Below are 20,637 nucleotides of genomic sequence, written 5' to 3' on the forward strand. Positions count from 1 at the left end.
GCCCCAGACCTGGGGTAGAATGGAACCACGTTCATAACTCTAATTTAGTGCAAGGGCTATTACAAATTTACATTTCCATACAAGTTTAACTTCAAACTCTAATCATATTTCCTAAAATCTACAAAAACACAATAAGCATTTGAATTTACAAATGCCAGAATGTTACATGCCCCATCATTTTTAATTCTTTGTTATATGTGTGTTTCAGTTTCTTTTTCACTGCCACCTTAATTGTCAATGCAAACAATTTACCCTCCATGTCTTTTAAATAAATGGAAAGCTTGAACTCATGTTCATTTGACAAAATGCAACTAAATTTTCCCTTTCATTTGTCAGTTTGAAAAGCCTCAGTTTAGAGCCTATCCTAAAATGCTCTCTAAAGAGTTATTTTAGCAATTCTGAACTGAATACTGGCTTTCCTGAGTCCCTATTCCCTTTTTACAACATTTGTCACTGCCACTTCCACATTTTCTGAAGATGAACTTTGACAACTAGTTTTGCAGTCATATCTTATAAACTGCTATGAAAGAAGAAGAATTGTCACCAGCAACAATCTGGAAAACCTGAAAATATATTAAGAAAGAAGGTGTCTGTATATGTGTGGATGGATATGTGTGTGTGTGCGAGTGTATACCCGTCCTTTTTTCCCCATAAGGTAAGTCTTTCCGCTCCCGGGACTGGAATGACTCCTTACCCTCTCCCTTAAAACCCACATCCTTTCGTCTTTCCCTCTCCTTCCCTCTTTCCTGATGAGGCAACAGTTTGTTGCGAAAGCTTGAATTTTGTGTGTATGTTTGTGTTCGTTTGTGTGTCTGTCGACCTGCCAGCACTTTCATTTGGTAAGTCACATCATCTTTGTTTTTAGGTATATTTTTCCTTCATGAAAATATATTAATGTATCTTAGACATGTTAGAATAAATATGAAAACTAAAAAGTAAACACTAGGAAAGTATAGCACGTTATCTGGGGCAGAACGGGACTTTGGTCCATTCTGCACAGGTCTAGTCTGCCCAGACCTGTGAGATTAGGTACAGGTCAAAACTCACAAAGCACTCTGAAAAATAAACATAATCTAAATGCACTAAAATAAAGGGTTTAGCACGCAATTTGAAATTTTAAGAAAGAGAAAACTAGTAGATAAATTATTTTCTTTTACGTTGCAGATAGAGAGTTCCTAATGTTGCGTATGTACGCAAAAAACAAGTGCAAAACATTACTAGCACAACAGTCAAAGACAAACTTTCCTATAACAGCTTTTTACCATGCTTTTCATATCGATAACAGTCTCTGGAAGTGATTTAGAATGCGCCACTCTGCAGCCAAAAGACACCCCTAGTTCTATTCTGTTTCATGGTTCTGTCATGTCCAGTCTTCCCCTAAATCACATTGTGATTAAAAAGAAAGCTTTGTATTTACTTCCAAACACTTCACTTACTAAGGCAAACTTGTTATGTAATAAGGCCACCAGAAACATCATCATTAATGTCTGTGTGTGATGAGGCAATTCAAAACCAGTGTTTGGATTATTGAACTAGTCCACAATATATTGCACTAAATGCTAAATATGCCTGCCCGGTTAGCCATGCGGTCTACCACACAGCTTTCCGGATTGGGAAGGAGTGCCTGGTCCCCAGCACAAATCCGCCCGGCGGACTTGTGTTGAGGTCCAGTGAGCCGGCCAGTCTGTGGATGGTTTTTAGGTGGTTTTCCATCTGCCTCGGTGAATGCGGGCTGGTCCCCTTATTCTGCCTCAATTACACTATGTCGGCAGTTGCTGTGCAAACATGTTCTCCATGTAGACGTACGCCACCATTACTCTACCACGCAAACATAGGGGTTACACTAGTCTGGTGTGAGATGTTCCCTGGGTGATCCACCGGGGGCTGAACTGCACAATAACCCTGAAAGAGTGGTTCAGTGTAGGGTGGTGGAGGGGTGAAGTGGACTGCAGACCACTGCAGCTGCAGTGGGGGCGGAGCCTCTCCATCGTTTCTAGGCCCCCGGTTCACATACAATACAAATGCTAAATATACACATCCCTTAAATTGTTGGTGGAACTATTTTTGATCACTGCGCTCTCTTCACCAGAAGACAGTAAAAGTCAGGACACTTCGGAGGACTAGTCTTTTGTGTGCATCCATTGCCTATGCTGCATTATACAATAACAGCACTGGGTATTGCACTATACTGGTCATTACGAACTTAATGTTGTTCTATTATGTTGCTTTGTTTTCAGATGAATAATGAAGATGTTCTGAGCCCATAATGGGCACTATATTCGACTTCTGAAACAATGAAACTTATAATGTTCATTACTTCCATGACAATTCTATTGTGATAGATACTTAGTATGAAGCATAAAGCACATGTGCTATATGAGCATTATGTAATGTAGATGAATTTGAAAGTTGGATTCCACTGCACAGTTCCTCTCTTGCAGCATTTCTCATACTGGACAGAGCTTGGTTACTCTACTCCCCGTAAAATCAATCCCCAAAGAATTTTTTTTCATGAGGGGACAAAATGATGAAATTGCATTTTTGTGTGACTGATTTGATGAATCAAAAAATGTCTTACACCCCAGGAATTAAATCTGACAGGAAGTGCACAAAACTTGTTATACCTCAAACAATTCATAGTTATATTATTAATATTTTTAAGATACATTACTTTGATATCTTAACAGTGACTATAATTAGTTACATACTCAAAGTACATCACTGAAGTTATTAACATGTACATGCACCCACGTTTTTGATTCAACAATCTGCGTGTAAATAAATGCAGTGTATCGACTGAGTTATGAAATAAACCTTGAAACTGTTTAAAAAGAATTTATTTATGGCCCATAATATAGTCTGAAAGCCACATTAAAAGTGTGAAACAGAAAAAGTTTGAAATGGATGAGAAAATTTTGTTGAATATAAAAAACACACACATTAGTATCTCTTGAAGTAGAGGAATACACCATTAACTTTGAGAAGATGCTTATTAGGTGTTATGTAATCCACAATACTTACATTGCTTGAAAAATACATCTGATCACATTAATAGGGTTTATTTTGTGAAGTTCAAGGTATTTATTTATTAATACTGACTGGCATATAACACTGACTGGCATAGCAAAAACTGAACAAGATATGTTTTAAAAATGCAATTTTTAGCTTGGCGACATAAAATGTAATCTAGAGCCTATAAACAACTAGATACATTTCAGAAGTCTTCCTAAACCATCGTCAAATTGGCTGGTAGTACTGACTAGGACTGAATCAAGACAGTCCTCACCCATCAACCTCTCTAGCCTCTGGACCACTTTGGATTTTGGGAGAACTGAGGATGCAGTATTTCACATTTGGAGGAGGCACTTCAGTGTGGTAGAAAGTTGACAGCTCCAGCTGTTGAGCTTTTTTACATAATAGCTTACAAAACAAGTGCAAATACGTTCTCATTTGATAAAATAAAAATTACTTAACTATATAAACAATTGGACTAAATAAAAATTTATTCAATACTGTTACAAAGTTTTCAGTTTCTTCTGTCCATCTATTGATGAGGTATTTTGAAGAAGCGTGTATCTATTCTAATAATAAAACCTCTCAGCGGTACCCAGTGGGAAAGCTGAATAGATGCCTTGCAGCATCTTAGATATTACACTTGGATAAAAGTATGATGCTCTCTATAATTCAAACTTCTTTGTTGTATAGTGGTTTGGTATGAAATTGTGTTCAGGATCAACCAGGTCAGCAGAGATCACTGAGCTATTGTAAACCTGCAGAGTGCTGTGGATCTAGTTGAGAGCATTAGCATCTTTTTGAATAACATGAGATCAGAGAAGGACTTTAATAGTGTGATAGTAAATGAAAAACTGCTTGCTGACAAACTTGGATCTCATTCCAACTTTCAAAATGGAGGGAAGATTCGTCTCAAAGAGTGAAGGAGTGAAGAAGGAAGTTATCTATTGATCTACTGATGAACCTATTAATGAAGATGTAGCTCCTTCAATGGAAATATTTTCTGCTTTATTGTCAATAAAGCTACCTGCTCTTTAGAAGACAGGTTTGGCCATAGGGACAGTCATAAAAAGTGCTTCAGCCCCCTATATGGTACTTATGTCCTGCAGACATAGACTGGTGAAAAGCTAAAAGCCACATACCTCTCAAGACTGCGTTACATGATGGTGGTGAATGTGACATCAGTGATGAATAAATGTTGAAGTTTTGATCTTAGTGTCCATTCTTCCTGCTGGATATTCTCCAAAAAGCTCTTTATTTTTTATTACAAAAAACAGTTTTATTGACTTTTCCCAATACTTTTGCAAACTTACAAATTCCCTGGCTTTACCTACATCTGTAGCTAATGGCGACAGAAGTTTCTCAAAACTTTAAGTTTATAGAGACACACCCTAGCTCAACATTTTCTGAAGAACAACTGTGGGGACTGTCAACTTAGCTATTCAAAATGATACTTTGTGATCAGTAGATTCAGATTCTATTTTGAATGGTTTTGCTAAGCTAAAGGCTACTAAAATTTTAATACAATGTTTTTATCTGAAGAGAAATTGCCAGCACACATACTGAACAACTGTAGGAATTACACATGACCCTTTCATATCACATACAATTTTATATTTTCAATTTTAGTTATATACATAAAAATCTTGATCATGCTTGTCAATTTTCAGCTACTTTCATAGCAAATTTTCTAAACATTAACTATTGTACATACTGTTAATTTTTTTCACATGTGACAAACGAATCATGTAATTAAACAGTGTCTTATGTTTAACACATCAATACAAAATTTTATGACTTTTTTGTACATATATCTCACTTTTCCCAATGAAAAGTGAAATAATTTGTAAATTATAGAATTAAAAATTTCCGTTATTGAACTAATAAAATAACAGAAATTTTATATTTCCATTTTTCCACTAAGTCTGACTGCACATTTTTATTGAAGCTCCAGTTCTTTCGCTTTTCACTAAAAATTACCTTAAACATAAATGAATTGTATCTTCTTCTAATACTTGGACAGGGAGAAGATTTAGATATATTCTTAAAGGTCTTATCAAGTTTACAAGGAAATGCAAGCAATGTCTGAGGGGGCAAATGATATGTCACTTGTATATAGAAATGTTCAAACTGGGCCTGTATGGAACTAACATGAGTCCCCTCCTTTCCAAGATCCTGGATATCCTCTTACATTGGCCTGTTGATAATCAGCATTGCCCAACACACCTCCAAAGATTACAAAATACTAGTTACAGTACCCCCTTCTACTCACTTAAAGGAGCATCCTGCTAGCTTTGGAGCAGTTCAGATGTTGTAAACTCATACCATAATGTCATGTGACTGTCTACTGCTGTTGTGAGTCTGGCAGTGAAGTCGTGTGTATCTGTCAGGCAGATGAATGAATCAGCTCAGTCAGATGGGTCAATGTGGAAGAATGACAGAAAGGGGCTACAGTGTTTGGATGTTTCCAAGACCACACTACAAATGAAGTTGCCTGATTTGTTAGTATATCAGCACAGAGTGCCCAATCTGACTACAAGGAATGTTGTACCCCACAAAACCATGTAATGTGGTAGAACAGTAGTCATGAAAAGATACTGATACAATAGACAAGTGTCATGTCTTGTAAATGCATGCTTTACATCTACAGCCATACTTTGCAGACTGCTGTGAAATGTGTGGTAGAGGGTATGTCCCATTGCACCAGTTATTAGGATTTTAGCTGCAGTACAAATGAATCAGGTCCTGTGACTCTGCCATGCCATTACTAAAACAGCTACATTGTGAGCCAAAATGCCCATTAGATGTACTGTTGGCACTGCAGCTAAAGTGGTGACCATGACATTTTTTGAACACACACACTAGAGAAAGAGAGATAGAAAAATAGAGTAGTTAACATACAAAAGATAACAAAAACAAGGAATAAATGATCTGCACTTCGCACAAATAAACCCAGCGCCTCTGTCAGTGCACAAGGAGCTACCGATACACCCACGAAAATTTGACATTCGTGCACTAACACACCCCACACACACACACACACACACACACACACACACACACACACACATGGTGGGTGGCTGTGGGTCGCTACATCGGCCCCCTCAAAGGTCAGCATATCCCCATATACTAACTCGGAAAAGGAACCAACCAGGTTGAGTCTGTATATGTTTCAGAGTCTGAGTAGGATGATTGGTGAAACCTCAGGAAATGCAACCAATGTCTGAGGGGACAAATGATATGTCACTTGTATGGAGTAATGTTCTCAAACTGGGCCTGTACAGAACTAACATGAGTCCCCTCCTTTCCACAGATCCTGGATATCCTCTTACATCGGGCAATTGATAATCAGCATTTCCCAACATATGGCACATCAAGGCTACTTTTAGGATGAGAGCCATCATTCCACCATTACATTGCTGGCTGGGTGGTAGCTGGTTGTCCGAAGATGGTTCATGCTTCAAAGTACTGACAGTTTTGCAAACAATTCAGACTTGAACTGTGATATCCAATGCAACACAAAGGCATGCATCAAGGTTTTTGCTGAGATATTATCTACACTAGACTCTCGCTAATCCGGCCCTCAGTAGTCCGGCCTCTCAGTAATCCGGCACACATCAAAAAACATGTGCACAATGAATTATTGTGCACAATAATGGTTAGTTCAGCAATGCTTTATATACTGTATTTGAAATGTAGCTTTCTTTACAGTTCAGAATCATGTTTTCTAAAAGGAAACACACTACGCTAGACCTCAAGCAGAAACTCAAAATTTTAGATAAGTTAAATCGAGTTTCTTCACAAAAACTCGTTGCTGCTGAGTTCAGTGTTGGATGAGCAACCATTTATGACATCAAAAAGAAAGAAGATGTTATTCAATAGTACTCAACACAAATGGATAGTGAGTTGGGGAAACAGAAGATTATGCAAAAGAGTGAGAATGAAGAACTGGGCATGGCTGTTTATAGATGGTTCATACAACAACACAGTAAAGGAATTCCAGTCAGTAGCCCAATTATAAACAAAAGGCAACTACATTTAACAAACAACTTGGCGGTGGTAGTAACTTGTTTGCAGTGAGCAAAGGTTGGATGTCAAACTGTAAAAAACAACATGGCATTCAGCAGCTGACAGTCACCAGGGAAAGTCGCTCAGCAAATGATAAGGATGCTGATGAGTCTGTAAGTAAGATGTGGAAGATAATAGAAGAAGAAGATTTAACTGCTGATGCCTGTATAATCTGATGAAACAGGACTCTTTTACAAGATGCTTCCTTCAAAAACATTAGCTGCAAACAACGAGAAAGAAACTCATAGTTACAAGCAACAGGAACAGCACATAACATTAATGGCATGTTGTAATGCAAATGGGAGTCATAAACTACCGCTTATAGTGATTGGAAAATCCCAACATCCTTGTTGTTTTCAACACACTGACATAAATACTCTACCAGTGCAGTATTGTGCTCAGAAGAAAGTGTGGATGGACAGACAAATATTCTCTCAGCAGTTCCATGAAACGTTTGTACCAGCAGTGAGAAAAGAGCTAAAGAAGAAAAGTTTTCCACTGAAAGCTATTCTTATAACTGACAATGCTCCCAGTCATCCTTCAGATGTTTCTCTAATGTCTGATGGTACACAAGCACTCTTTCTCTCACCCAATGTGACAGCCCTAATTCAGCCCATGGACCAGGGAACTTTGGAATAACTAAACATCATTATCGACATTCACTTCTCATCTCCTTGCTGAATGAAGGTGAAAATGACTCTATTGAGACTATGCTGAAGGCGTGGAAAGGAATTAATGTACGTGATGTTGTTTTCCAAGCAGCTGAGGGATGGGATAAAGTGGAGAGCATACCCATAATGAAGAGCTGGAGAAAATTGTTGCCATCCATTGATGCCAAGTTGGATCCAGTAGTGAGTGACAGCAATGAGTGAGTCAATTCAGAATTACCAATTACTTTGTACATAGACATGTTCCACAACCTTCAAGGAGGAGAAGAAATTGATGATGAAGATGTTACTAATTGTAAAGGGCTGAAAATGAGGAAAACTGTGATACAGACCAAACTTTAACAGATGAAGAAATAATCAAAAGCATTCAAGAATGTGATGAAGAAGATGACACAGGAGGAGAGAGCATGAAGATTTCTCATACTGCTGGTGCTGAAGCTGCTGAGGTCTTCCTGGAGTACATTATGCTACAACCAGATACATGCAGTACTGATGTAATGCTTGTAAAGCAGTTGCGTGATGAAGCATGCCACTGTCATGTAACATCATTGTGACAGTTAAAAATTAGGGACTTGTTCCATAGTGAGTGATATGACTGTATGATTATGTACAGTATACACTCAAGGACTAAGTTTTCTCTGAAAATTAATATATTTTTGGCTTTAATAAAGACTATCCTCTATGCTTAGAAGTTGTATCCTTCAGTTTAATAAAGCACAGTACACTATATCCCCTATATTTTCAGAATATATAAAAATCAAAATAAATGAATAAAATAAATTTCAGACACTCAATAATCTGGCACTTCCACTAATCCGGCACCCATCTATGCCAGGAACAGCTGGATTAGCAAGAGTCTAGTGTATTGGTACTGCTTCCAGTCAAGGATGAATCTGTCAACGATGGTGAGCAGTAGCATTGGCCATTTGAGGTCAGCAGTGGTCCGATGATGTCAACGTGAACATGTGTGAATTGCTCTGTGACATCAGGGAAATTACCTATTGGCACATGTACATTTCTGCCTACCTTACTGCGTTGGCACTGAGGACAATACTTCATCCACTCTCTACAATACTTTTTTGTTCCCAGCCATACGAAGTGATCTAGAACCAGACAGAGTGTAGATAAGGATGTGACTTGGCCGTGGACATATTGCAATACAGTTGCATGCTGGTGCCGGGAATGTCTACAGGTTGTAGTTTCAGTGAAGTCTGTGAATCTTGTAACAGGTCTTGCAGCTCTTGGTCTGATCTCTGCGCTTCTTCAAGTGCCACGTAGTCCAGTGTAGAGACACTGCTGACATGAGAGAGATGCCCGCCACAATGTTGTTGATCCTGGAAGTGTGTTGAACATCTGTGGTGAATTGGGCAGTGTATAGCAGTTGACTGTGTTGCCTGGGCGAGCAGTTGCTGGAAGGCGTGAACCTTGATGTGAAGATGAAAGTACTTGACAGCCTCATACATTGCCAGCAGTTCACTGTCACATGGGCTCCATTTCTTTTGTGAGGTGGTCAGATTTTAGAGAAGAAAGCTATCAGCTGCCAGGCCTCATCAACCCGTTGTTGAAGCACACCGCTTATCGCTGTCTGGCTTGCATGTACAACAACAGCCAACAGTGCACTCGGCTTGGATGTGCCAACAATGCCACATACACTATCACTTGTTTTGTTTTCTCAAATCATGCCATCCATCCAGGAAATTGTTGAATTACATTTTGCCTTCAGGCCCGCCAGCATTGCTGTCAGAAGCTCTTGAACTTCAGCTGCATGCGGCAGGTGCTGCTGATAAAAGTTCAGCATTCCTAGGTAGTGTCTTAATTCCTTGCTTGTGGCCCACTGGGGCAGCTGGTGGATAGTCTCTGTTTTGTCCAGCAATGGTAGTAAGCCTGAAGGAGTAATGTGGTGCCCTAGAAAGTAAACTTGTGACTGCCCAAAGATACACTTCAGCACATTCCACACTATTCTGCACTCACTTAGTCATTGATAAACCTCAACAAGATGCTGGTGATGTTCTTCTGGCAATGCTGAGAAGACCAAAACGTCATTGGGATAAGAGAAACAGAATGGCAGTCCTCACAGCACTAAATCAATGAACCTTTCCGACATTTGTGCTGCATTCCGGAGACCGAAAGTCATAAATTTGCTTTCAGTTAAGCCAAATAGCATAATAATGGCTGTCTTTGGTATATCTTCATTGGCCACTGGAATCTGTGTAGACCTTGGCGCAATCTAGTACACTATGCACACAAGAGCCACTCAATGTGAAGTTGAAGTCGCGTAGCAGAGGTATCAGGTACCTGTGAGGTATTGCACAGGCATTCTATGCTCTGTAATCCCCACAACGCCACCACACACCACCCATTTTGGAAATGAGGTGTAACAGTGAAGACCAGGGGCTGTCAGACAGAAGCATGATGTCCTCATTGATCATGTTATCAAACTTGCCATTGGCTGTCTTCAAACGGTCTGCCACCAGTCGTCGTGGTCAGCAGGAGATCAGCGGCCCCTCAGTTGCCTTGATAGTGCACAGTGTTGTGCCTGATGTCCTTCAGTATGTCCATTGGCTTTGTTAACGCTGGAAACAGCATGGCATACTCATCATCAGTGGCAGCAATCAGACGGGCAGATTGGGTAGGTGTCTGGCACCGGAAACCCGCGGCCGTCAGCCCGGTGGTCTGATCTACAAGGTTGGTGTTGGTCATATCCGGCAAAAGGTTATGGTATGCCAAGAAATCCACTGCTATTATTGGCTTTGCCACATCTGCCACTATGAAATTCCAAAGGAATGTGCGGCAGAGGCCAAGATCTAGCTCTATTCTGTGCAAGCTGTGCGTTGCAATAGGCATGTTATTCATGAACACCAGGCAGAACGATGTTCATGGTTGGCACTGATGTAGCATCGTACATCCAGTATCAGTCAAGCACTTACAGCCTGTGTGTTGATGACTGATGAATAGGCGCTGTGATGTTGGCTGTCAATTGGACAAAGCACCTACGTTCAATTGCCACTGGCATTTGAGAATGTGCATGGTTTGGTGCAGCATTGTGCAAAATCCTTGAAATGCTTGTCATACCAGCACATGTCCTGTGCATCAGGTGATAATGCAGGTGAGTGGGACATGGCCCTGCTGTGGGGGCGTCTCGCGTATCTTGGCTGGCTGTGATCTCCACTGATTTGCATCTAGCAGGCAATTTAGCATGCAGTGTAGCTGTTTTACTAATGGTATGGCAAAGTCACAGGACCTAATTCATTTATACTATGGTTAAAGTGGTGATCCCAACATGATATGAACACACATTAGAGAAGGAGAGATAAAAAAGACATAGAATGATTAACATATAAAAGGTAACAAAAACAAGGAATAAATGATCCACACTTTGCACAAATAAACCCAGCATCCCTGGCGGTGTGCACAGAACTACTGACAAATGCACGAAAATTTGACACTGTGCAGTAACACACACACACACACACACACACACACACACACACACACACATGGTGTGTGTGTCGCTACATGGTTTTTCCTGACCCATTCACATACTGAATGCAGGAAGACTGAGTGTTTAAATGCTTCTGTACATTAATCAAATATTATCCTCACGACACTTACAGGAGCAGTATGTAGATGGTTGTGGTATATTCCTAGAGTTGTCATTTAAAGCTGGTTCATGAAACATTGTAAGTAGGACATCAAGGTCAAAATTGATCATAAATCAAGAAAATTATTGGCTTATGAGAAATTTTGAGCTTGATGTTCTGCAATATGTGATAATGATGTAAAATCAATAAGTTGAAAATGGCATAAAAGGCTGAAACCTGGGTAGTAATGAAATAAACAATAATACAGTCACATGGCGGTGTGTTCATTTAAAAATATATTGTATGACTGTTGCTCAGTAACATCAAAAACTGTTTGTAAGTGGGCTTTCTTGGGACTGTTTACATCTGTCTTCAGGAGTCTGCCAGTTCAGTTTCTTCAGTACCTTTCTGGCACACTCCCACATAGATATTCAATATTGCCTGTTAGTCCTATTCAGTAAGGGTCTCCCAATATTCTACGATGTGCCATGCAAATGTCTTGTGAGCAATCTCTTTTGTAGACTGATTGCATTTTTTTAGTATTATTCAACTGAACTGAAAATGCCATCTGATTTACCTATAGTTGAGACTATGTGGTCATTCTATTTCATTTCCTTACAAAGTGTTACACCCATGTATTTGTACGAGTTGACTGATTCAGTCTGTGACTCATCGATACTATGATCATAGGATATTATATTTTTTGTTTTGTGAAGTGCAAAAGCCTCATTTCTGAATGTTTAATACGAGTTCTCAACCACTGCATCACTTTGAAATTTATCAAGATCCCGCTGAAATTTTATGTAGCTTCTTTCACACAGTACTTCATTACAGATAACTGCATCATCTGAAAAAAGTCCAGGGTTATTATTAATATTGTTTGTGAGGTTATTAATATGTAATATGAACAGCAAGGGTCCCAACGCACAGTTACTTCTACATATGTCAACGATTTTCCATCCAAAATAACTTTCTGCATCCTCCCTACCAAATAACCCTCAATGCATTCACAAATTTTGCTTGAGACCCCATACAATCATACTTTTGATAATTAGTGTAGATGTGATACTGTGTCAAATGCTTTTCATGGATTGAGAAACACTGCATCTACACTATGTGATAAAAAGTATCCTGACACCTGGTTGAAAATAACTTACAAGTTCAGGATGCCCTCTATCGGTAATGCTGGAATTCCATATGGTATTGGCCCACCCTTAGCCTTGACAAGAGCTTCCACTCTTGTAGGTATACATTCAATCCAGTGCTGGAAGATTTCTTGAGGGATGGTAGCCCATTCTTCATGGAGTGCTGCATTGAGGAGAGGTATCAATGTCATTCAGTGAGGCCTGGCACGAAGTAGGTTTTCCAAAACATCCCAAAGGTGTTGTATAGGATTCAGGTCAGGACTCTGTGCAGGCTAGTTCATTACAGGAATGTTATTGTTGTGTAACCACTCCACCACAGGCCGTGCATTACGGACAAGTGCTTGATCATGTTGAAAGACGCAATCGTCATCTCCGAATTGCTCTTCAACAGTGGAAGCAAGAAGGTGCTTGAAACATAAGTGTAGGCCTGTTCTGTGATAGTACCACAAAAAACAACAAGGGGTGCAGACCCCTTCCATAAAAAACACAATGATGATGATGATGATGATGATGTTTGGTTTGAGAGGTGCTCAACTGCGTGGTTATTAGCATCCGTACAAATTCCCAACCATTGCTCAGTCCAGTCTCACCACTGTCATGAATGATGATGAAATGATGAGGACAACACAAAAACCCAGTCATCTCGAGGTAGGTGAAAATCCCTGACCCCACCGGGAATCAAACCCGGGACTGCGTGCTTAGGAAGCGAGAATGTGACTGCGAGACTACAAGCTGCAGATTGAAAAACATGGCGACACCATAACACCACCACCTCCAAATTTAGTGTTGGCACTACACATGCTGGCAGATGGAATTTACTGGGCATTTGCCATACCCACAGCCTGCCATTGGATTGCCACATTGTGTACCACGATTCATCACTCTTCACAACATTTTTCCACTGTTCAGTCATCCAGTGTCTATGCTCCTTACACCAAGCGATGATGTTGATGATGATGTTTGGTTTGTGGGGCGCTCAACTGCGCGGTTATCAGCGCCCGTACAATTACCCAGTCTTTGTTCAGTCCAATTTCGCCACTTTCCTGGATGATGATGAAATGATGAGCACAACACAAACACCCAGTCATCTCGAGGCAGGTGAAAATCCCTGACCCCGCCGGGAATCGAACCCGGGACCCCGTGCTCGGGAAGCGAGAACGCTACCGCGAGACCACGAGCGGCGGACATTACACCAAGCGAGGCATTGTTTGGCATTTACCTGTGTGATGTGTGGCTTATGAGCAGCTATTGACCATTAAATCCAAGTTTTCTCCCATCCTGCCTAACTGTCATAGTACTTGCAGTGGATGCTTATGCAGTTTGGAATTCCTGTGAGATGACCTGGATAGATGTCTTCCTATTACACATTATGACCCTCTTCAGCTGTCAGTGGTCTCTGTCAGTCAACAAGTGGGGCCAGCCTGTACACTTTTGTGCTGTATTTGTCCCTTCATGTTTTGCCTTCACTATCACATTGGAAACAGTGGGCCTGGTGATGTTTAGGAGTGTGGAAATCTCGCTTACAGACATATGACACAAGTGACACCCAATCACCTGACCACGTTTGAAGTCCGTGACTTCTGTGGAGCACCCCATTCTGCTCTCTCACTATGTCTAATGACTATTCATGTATCTGACATGGATTGCCTGGCAGTAGGTCACAGCACAATGCACCTAATATGAAAAATGTATGTTTTTGTGGGTGTCCAGATACTTTTGATCAGTTACACTGATTGCTTTCATCCAAAGCTTTCAGTCATGCTTAGTGAAGATTGTCATATTGTTTCCAATATGATGGGTAATTATCTGTAAATGTATTTTATATCAATAGTTTACTTTCAATAATACTGCAACAAAAAGCGTATACTCTGATATGTCTGTCCTATTTTCAAGAAGGGTCACAAATAGATGCACACTCTAGGCCTATATCACTGATGCCAGCCTGTGCTAGAATTTTGGAACATCCTTATCTTTCTGGAGACCTGGAGACTATAAATGACCTCTACAGGTTTCACAAGGGTTCTGTGAACAAAGTTCTTGTGCACCTCAACTCTGTGCATTCACAACACCCACAAGTTATTACATATTGGTGTCCAAACTGATGTCATGTTTCTTGGGTTCTGGAAAGTGTTCAGTACAGTTATGCAGTTTGCCTGATGAACAGTATATGGCCATATTGAATAGCAGATGAGTTTTGGGATGGTACTGAGCAGTTCCTAGTAAACAGGACACAGCCTGTTGTTTTTAATGGGCACAAATGTTCAGACATAACAGTAGCTTTAATTGTGACCCAAGCTCTGTAGCTTACTATTAAAATTTTGATAGTGTAAAATCCTAAAAACATCAACCAACACAATTCCTCTCCTACATATATCTCATGAAGGCAAAATTGAGCTCCTACAGTGGCACACCAACAGACATTCTTCCCATGACATTCGCTCACTAGAACAGTAAAGGAGGGAACTAATACTGGTACCCAAAGTACAGAAGTTACCCTATTTCAATTGCTCATGAGTACATACTCTAACCATCTGGCCTGAAACTTTCCTCTTTACTACTCAAATCAAGTGAGAAGTCACAGTGCCTAAAACATGGGACACATATTCAAAAGGAGCCGAATTTAGATTATGTTTTCTATGGATCCCTTTAGACATTAGGTGAATACTAGAGGGTTCCCAACCAAAGCCCACAGCTGTAAGTTCCTTCCAATGATTTTGATGCTCAAGAGGCATAAGGAACTAATCTTCATTCTTTCCTGATTCCACTGCACCTCTTAATGCAAAATTAACTCTTCCTCTGGATGGTTTATGATGTGAAACACAAATATTTGTTTCTATGGTAAGTTTGGAACTAACAGTATGAAATATATGTAATTTTTTGGGTGCAGAACACTTCACCATGCCTTCCATGATTAAGTGCAAGCTTTCTTTATGGTGCCATTCATATCTTGATGAGAATACTTCGAGGCTTCTCATTGAGTGAGAATGAAAACTTTCATTTCAATGTCTGCCACATGTGTCAAATGAGTTTTATTTGCAGGAAGCTAAGCAGGTTTCATATGTTGCAGGTCTGGGCAGCAGTTTGATCTATTCGTACTGGAGGCATCCATGTTCCAGGCATACTTTGGGCTCTACCATGTTGTGGGCTCTCCACCCCTGGTGGGCTTTGTGTCTCTGGGAATGCTGCCCAGTGGGTTTGCTGCCATGGGCAATCCTGACATCCCTTCCTTCTCACCTTCATTAGCTGCTGACTTCCCAGACCATATGAACTTCATCCAACGTCTGGCCAACACACTGGGAAATGTCATCTATGGGTATCTGTTTGAGGATCGTGTGCTGGCACCACAGGAGCAAATTCTCAGGAAGTACTTTGGTGACGCGCCACCTCCTGTTGCTGAGACAGAACGAAATTACAGTCTGATGCTGGTGAATAATCACTTTAGTGTCAACTACCCACGGCCGTACCTGCCCACCATCATAGAACTCACGGGCTTACACATCCAGAAGGAGCGCAAGCCCCTGCCAAAGGTAATCACCAGACTTTTCTCTCCACTGTCCTCTCTAACATGTACCTTGTAGCACAGTCTCCATAATTTTGTTTACATTCAATGTCACAGCCTAAGTGCTTAGTGTGTTAATATATTGCATATGACTGTGTTTAATTACCTGAAATACAGCTGCACTGTGAACTGTTCTTAAGGCACTCTTCAAGGGCCCACAGGTTAACTGCAAATTAAACCGGAAAACATCCTAAGCAGGAAGTGCCATATTGGTTGCTTCCTGAGATGTAATACAAATGTGCGGCTACCTAATGAGATAACAGATAATGTAAAAAGATATATATGCACTATTTTAATCAAAATTTAATTAATTCAGCAATAAAATGCAAACTGGCTTTTGAGAGCATATGAACAAAAGAAGCAGATCTGTCATCAAGGCAAAGGGTGGTTTGAACATCAGAGTACTTTACTAGGCATGGTCCTGATGGATGTGAGATGATGTCAGCTTTCTCTGACCTTTTAACTGACTCCAGCCAGTTACAGGGAGATCTACAGTTTAACACGGATTCCAGACTACACATTAACACTGACAGAGGTGAAAGTGTTGATGTGGGACAGATAAAAATCCTAGGACTGACTGGAGGTTGACCCCAAGACATTCAGATCTGTAGTCTGGCATGCTTATTATATTTGTCTGCTTTCTATTGATTTGTTTCTTCATCATTATGTTATCAGTGGTTCTCTGTGGATGTCACATGACATCTCTCAAATTCTATTGATGAGCTCTTCACTCAGGTTTTTGTCACGTAGGTTGCCCATTTCCCTGCCCAACCATACTGAGCTACCATGCTTGCACCAATGAGCAACTTTACACATTTAAAAAAAAAACTTGTGTGTTGCTCCAGGTTGTACTGGTGTATAAGCACAGAGTTTTCTATGTGATTAACGGTATGGCTAATATCAGCAGGTGATTCAACATTTCCTGCAAAGATGTAGCTGTGAATCATGTTAATTGTGCCCAAGACCTGATGTTCTGTAGAATAGACTCTGATTAACATTCCATCTCTACTTCATTTTTAATGCTGTTAGCTTCTGTAACATTTTCTAGTATCTCATCTACGTCCAACATCTGAAATGTATGTTATTACTGACTGAAACAAAGTCTTGATAGTGGACATCACCAGATTCTTCATAGACTGCCTGAGAGCCTGCCTTCATCATCAGAACCATTAACATTGACATCTGCCCCTCTTCATGTTGATGACAAAAAAATTGTCAAGTCTCTCATATATGCTACGAAAATATTTCCCTAGAAATTTCAAGAGTCTTGTAAACTCACCTCATAAGTTTTAATCTTATGGATACAGTTTTCAATAACTTGAGATTATACAGAATTCCACACAGCTGAAATAAAATTTGCTACATCTGAGATTCAGTGGATTCATAGATTGTAGCAAATTAATGTTTTGTTTTGCATGTACCACTGAAAAGGGAATTTGCAATAAGACTCTTTGGTCACTTTTATAATCCTGTAATCCATGGACTGCAGTTCATTGGTTGTATTTGAAGGAGGGAAAACAATTTCTACTGTATCTTGACTGTCACCTATGGCCAAGCCACCAGCCACACAATGGTGTTCCACAGTATGTCATCTTTCCAGTACACCATAAATGCTACTGCAGACACTACTAGACAGATTTATAGGACACCATTTCGTTGCTCTCCATGCAGTTGACATTGGGACTTCACTGTTCATGGTTCTCTGGGCTTAATGCGGACTGCACAAGTGGTCCCTCAATCAGAGCTTCATTTGCTGGGTACAAAGCAAGTTGGTGACAAGGGTACAACTTTTCAGCAGCATTCTAGTCTCATCAATAGGCAATGAGAATTTTTGGTACTGGGATTCTGTCCCCACTCAGTTTGTGCTCAATCAGTGTAGCCTCTCTCCCTCCACATGCTTTGTATGTGTGCTCTCTGTGTGGTGTCTTCAGTTTATTCCTGTCCCAAAATCAAACAGTTGTTGTTGTTGTTTCCAGGGGCTTACTTGACACTGTGTGTTAGACTTTCTTATGCTCTATGGAAATTGAATAGTAGATGTTATCACTAACTGTTTATTTGTTGCCATAGTTATAGCATATCCTTTGCTTTCAAATTCTTTATTACTGCATTTTTCTGTATGGCACAGTGCTTTGTGTGAATTACAAGTTAGTTATTTCTTGCTATCAGGTCAGTGTACCACAGCTTGGCCTCTGTAGATAGGTCCCCCTTGGCTAAACCTTCCTTTCTGCCTGTCAGCAATGCTCAGTCAACATCCTCGGTGCCCTCCTTCCTCTCTTAAGCTCTCTTCTTCTGAGTAGCTCTCTTCTTCTGAGTGTGAGTCACACTAACCCATGCTCTCACTTTCTTCTTGGACTGGTGACTTCAAAGTACACATCATGCTTCTGCAGGACATCACCCTGTGCTATCTTGGCCTTGTCACTACCCCAGATATATCTGGTTGTGGTTGTCTTCTGCAACCTCCAGGGCCTTCCACTCCAGCTGGACTTCCTTGAAAATTATGTTCTCTGGTGTTGGAAGTTTTTCTGCAAGTATGACTGCACCAGGTCATGCTGCCTTGGGTGGCCCAGTTGTCCTTTCTCAATAGACGACCAGCATTTCCAGATCCAAACTTCCACCACTGCTGGCATGGTTCCTTGATCTGTCATCTCACTCTGGGATGCCTTTTTTCTTCAGGAGGTGCTTCTTCCCCATGATATCTGTGACATTCTCTCTTGGAGAAGATGGGATGTGATATCCTCAGCTGTTGGCTATGTCACAGCCATCAACTACACAGGAAGATGGCTCTACCATCTCCTGCATAGAAAAGAAAGATGCTGTACCTCATCTGCCACTTACATCCTGGCCAACAACCAGACAGTGCTACACTGCAGGTTTCCACCTTTCCAGTATGCCAGCAATGCAATCATGGGAGGCCACACCACCACCAGCCACAACGGTACCAGTTGGTGCTAATTTCGACATATGCTGTGCTGATATCATAGGTACTATCTCACTTCCACAGGTCACATGCGATCACAAAACTTTTGCAATAGTTTTTCATGAAACTGCTTTATGATATACCACCTGGCCTCTCCTCAGATAGTCAAGGTTGGGATTTCAGAGTTCACAGTTTTCTGGGGTTGATGCCAACCATGTAAGCAGCCCTTCAGTTGGAGTCTCATTTGCTGGGCACAAGATACACTCTGGGCTTTACACTGGCCACATCCATGGCCCACCATTCAGAGACTACAGCCTCACATACAATGTTCATATTGCTGAGTCATCTGAAGTCCATCAGCCAAGGACAGCATCCATGTAGGAACATTTCCTGGCTGTCGCAGTGATAGCCAATTAGGACAAACCAGGACACTTAACTCAGTAATGTCCTTAGTATAAGTGATATGCTGCACTGTATCAACCCAAACCCGTACGAGAGAAAGTTGAGAAAAAAAATAAATATAGATGCAATAAATTGCTAATAATTCGTGGAGAGACGCAATAGATCTCCATCTGACCTCTCATGTGTTAACAGGTTATTTGAAATACTGCATGAGCAATTCTGAAAACAATCAGCACTCAGGTACCTGATTGAATTGGTAAATAAGCTTTCCAGCACTATAACATTATGGAGAATATGGAAAACTAGTAGAAGCCAAACTTGGGGAAGATCAGTCTGGATTCCATAGTTGGAATACACGAGGCAATGCTGACCCTCTGACTTATCTTAGAAGATAGATTAAGGAAAGGCAAACCTACGTTTCTAGCATTTGTAGACTCAGAGAAAGCATTTTACAGTGTTGACTGGGATACTCTCTTTCAAATTCTGAAGGTGTCACTGGTCAAATATAGGGAGCGAAAGGCTGTTTACAATTTGTACAGAGATCAGATGGCAGTTATAAGAGTAGAGGTGCACGAAAGGGAAGCAGTGGTTGAGATGGGAGTGAGACAGGGTTGTAGTCTATCCCTGGTGTAATTCAATCTGTATATTGAGCAAGCAGTAAAGGAAACAAAAAAAAATTGGGGTAGGAATTAAAATGCATGGAGAAGAAATAAAAACTTTGAGGTTTGCCGATGACATTGTAATTTTGTCAGAGATAGCAAAGGACCTGGAAGAGCAGTTGAATGGAATGGACAGTGTCTTGAAAGGAGGATATAAGATGAACATCAACAAAAGCAAAATGAGGATAATGGAATGTGGTCAAATGAAGTCAGGTGATGCTGAGGGAATTAGATTAGGAAATGAATCACTTAAAGTAGTGGATGGGTTTTGCTATTTGGGGAGCAAGGAAACTGATGATGGTTGAAATAGAGAGACAAATAGTTTAGAAGAGAATAGAAGATTTCGAAATGTGGTGCTACAAAAGACTGCTGAAGATTAGATGGATAGATAACATAACTAATGAGGAGGTACTGAATAGAATTGGGGAGAAGAGGAAATTGTGGCACAACCTGACTAAAAGAAGGGACAGGTTCTGAGGCACCAAAGAATCACCAATTTAGTATTGGAGGGAAGTGTGGAGGGTCAAAATCGTAGAGGTAGACCAAGAGATGAATATGCTAAGCAGATTCAGAAGGATGTAGGGTGCAGTAGTTATTTGGAGATGAAGAAGCTTGCACAAGATATA

The 20,637-nt window shown here is 40.5% G+C and overlaps 1 protein-coding gene across 1 annotated transcript in view; it reads left to right on the top strand.

The window, feature by feature from the left end:
• LOC126160864 (UDP-glucosyltransferase 2-like) overlaps positions 1–20,637 on the top strand; it is a 130,590-nt gene that overhangs the window by 72,965 nt on the left and 36,988 nt on the right. Inside the window, exon 4 of the mRNA XM_049916938.1 lies at positions 15,542–16,001. Coding sequence (XP_049772895.1) covers positions 15,542–16,001 — 460 coding nt within the window. The remainder of the gene's footprint in view (positions 1–15,541; positions 16,002–20,637) is intronic.

Source organism: Schistocerca cancellata, chromosome 1 (genome assembly GCF_023864275.1).
Source record: "Schistocerca cancellata isolate TAMUIC-IGC-003103 chromosome 1, iqSchCanc2.1, whole genome shotgun sequence".
NCBI classification, from domain to species: domain Eukaryota; kingdom Metazoa; phylum Arthropoda; class Insecta; order Orthoptera; family Acrididae; genus Schistocerca; species Schistocerca cancellata.